This window comes from Malus domestica, chromosome 12, assembly GCF_042453785.1.
Source record: "Malus domestica chromosome 12, GDT2T_hap1".
Classification (NCBI taxonomy): Eukaryota; Viridiplantae; Streptophyta; class Magnoliopsida; order Rosales; family Rosaceae; genus Malus; species Malus domestica.
Window position 1 is genome coordinate 25,912,918 of NC_091672.1, and position 2,004 is coordinate 25,914,921.

Below are 2,004 nucleotides of genomic sequence, written 5' to 3' on the forward strand. Positions count from 1 at the left end.
CTTCATACATACGTACGTGCACACAGAGAGCAATTTAATTTATAGACGTATGATGTCTATAATCTTCTTCTGGATATCCAAGTTCTAGCATTTAACCTACTCAACTAAACTCTACCAAAGTTTTCAATACTTCCATCTACCAGTTTTATACTATATTAACAACACACCTTCAGCCCTTCTAGCACTCACCAGTGTATCCAAACACTTCGTCAACAGTTTCAAGAGATTAGTGTACTCTTATTTACGACGTTGTTATGGCTAGCTCTGGACAGCTCCTTAAGCTTGCATGCTTGGTGGTGGTGATGTTCTGCATGGTGGCTTGTGTCCCCAAGGCCGAGGCAGCTGTGACATGCGGTCAGATGGTGAGTGACCTGACTCCATGCATTTCCTACGTGAAGACCGGCGGGGCATTGGCCCCCGCTTGTTGCAACGGGGTCAGGACCCTCTTCACCCTGGCTCAAACCAACCCTGACCGCCAAAGTGTCTGCAACTGCTTGAAGCAAGCAATCAATGGCATCCCTTACACCAATACCAACGCTGGCCTTGCTGCTGGCCTTCCTGCCAAGTGTAGTGTCAACATTCCGTACAAGATCAGCCCCTCTACAGACTGCAAAAGGTCTTATAAATTAATTAAACTCATTTTAACAACAATTTTAGTTTTCAGTGTTTAGTAAATCAAACGAAATTTAAAAATTTCACAAAAATACTCAGCTTTCCTTGGTTTTTAGTTTTCACCTTTCTGAAAAATATTGCCAAAAAAAAAAACGTTATAATTATCAAACAGTTCTTAAATTAACTTTCTTTTCTTAAATCTTAATTAACCGAACTTCTGTTCTCTTGTTGCAGTGTGAAGTGATCAGAGCTTTGTGAAGAAAGACCAGCAGCTTAATTTCTTATATCTATATATATAAAGCCAGAAGGCAAAAACGGTGAAACATTCATAAATCCAAAATTAACCCTTTAATCTATATATATAAAGCCAGGCAAAAACGGTGAAACATTCATAAATCCAAAATTAACCCTTTAATTACAGTTATGAGAAAAACAAAAAATATAAAAAAAAAAAAAGGGATAAAATGGTAAAAACGTGGGGTAGGAGAGAAAAACAAAGGACACAAATTAGACGTGCAGAGAGTGGGAAACTGTATTTGAAACAGTTGTTGTAGTAGTCCCACTCCAACTTCCCCGTCCTTGCGCTCCAACTTCTTCCCGTTCCTCCTCCACTCTCTCTCTATGGGTCTTACTCCTCCATACAAAAACCGAATCGTTGCCTAAAGTAATGGAGTCCATCCCATCGTCGCCAAATCCCATCATCTTCTCTAACCAGTAGTTATGTTGGAGAGACCTCGACGTTGCTGCGAAGGTACCGCAATGGGTGCCATCATCCTTTATTTCCAATCTGGTCTCGAGATCGGTAATCGCCAATTAATTTTTGAATTTTTTCTTGATAATTGTCAAATTAGCTCGAAATTACCATGAAGATCCAATTAATTTCTGAATTCTTCCTTGATAATTGTCGAATTAATTTGAACTTGCCTAGAGAGAGGAAGAAGATGAAGATAGTGACGTACAACATGAACGGGCTCAAATTGCTGAATTTATAGGATCGGCTTACAGGAAACCAAACTGAGTGGCGGGAATTGACCGCCGCCCTGGTCATGGCAAAAGGCTACAAGTCATTCTCCTATAGCCGCACCTCTGAAAGAGGTTGTACCGGGCACTCTAGGTAAGTGTTTGTTGAAATGCCTCAACCACCCACACCACACTCTTCAAATGTTGCACCTTTAGTTTCAAATTTTGATTCTTTTTTTTTTGCATAAAATGTGGTTTGGTCCAACGTTTTGCCGGTTAAAGTCGACGTTATCGGGTGACGAAGTGGCGTTGCCGGTGGCGGAGGAGGAAGCATTCACTGGAGTTCTTGACAGTGGGAAAGGACAAATGAATGCAGTTACGGAAGGGCTTAAGGAGTTTTCGAGAGATGACCTACTGAAGTTGATGGCAAAG

General features: G+C 40.9%; 1 protein-coding gene across 1 annotated transcript; it reads left to right on the forward strand.

Moving 5' to 3' along the window:
- Positions 1-203: 203 nt before the first annotated feature.
- Positions 204-1,000, forward strand: LOC103450747 (non-specific lipid-transfer protein 3-like). Its single transcript, XM_008390122.3, has 2 exons — positions 204-616; positions 847-1,000. Exons 1-2 carry the CDS (start codon positions 255-257, stop codon positions 854-856), a joined length of 372 nt encoding a protein of 123 aa, XP_008388344.2. The 5' UTR covers positions 204-254; the 3' UTR covers positions 857-1,000.
- The last annotated feature ends 1,004 nt before the right edge of the window (positions 1,001-2,004 follow it).

Coding starts and splice junctions, on each gene's coding strand:
- LOC103450747 (XM_008390122.3), top strand. CDS start 255: ATGGCTAGCTCTGGACAGCTCCTTAAGCTTGCATGCTTGGTGGTGGTG.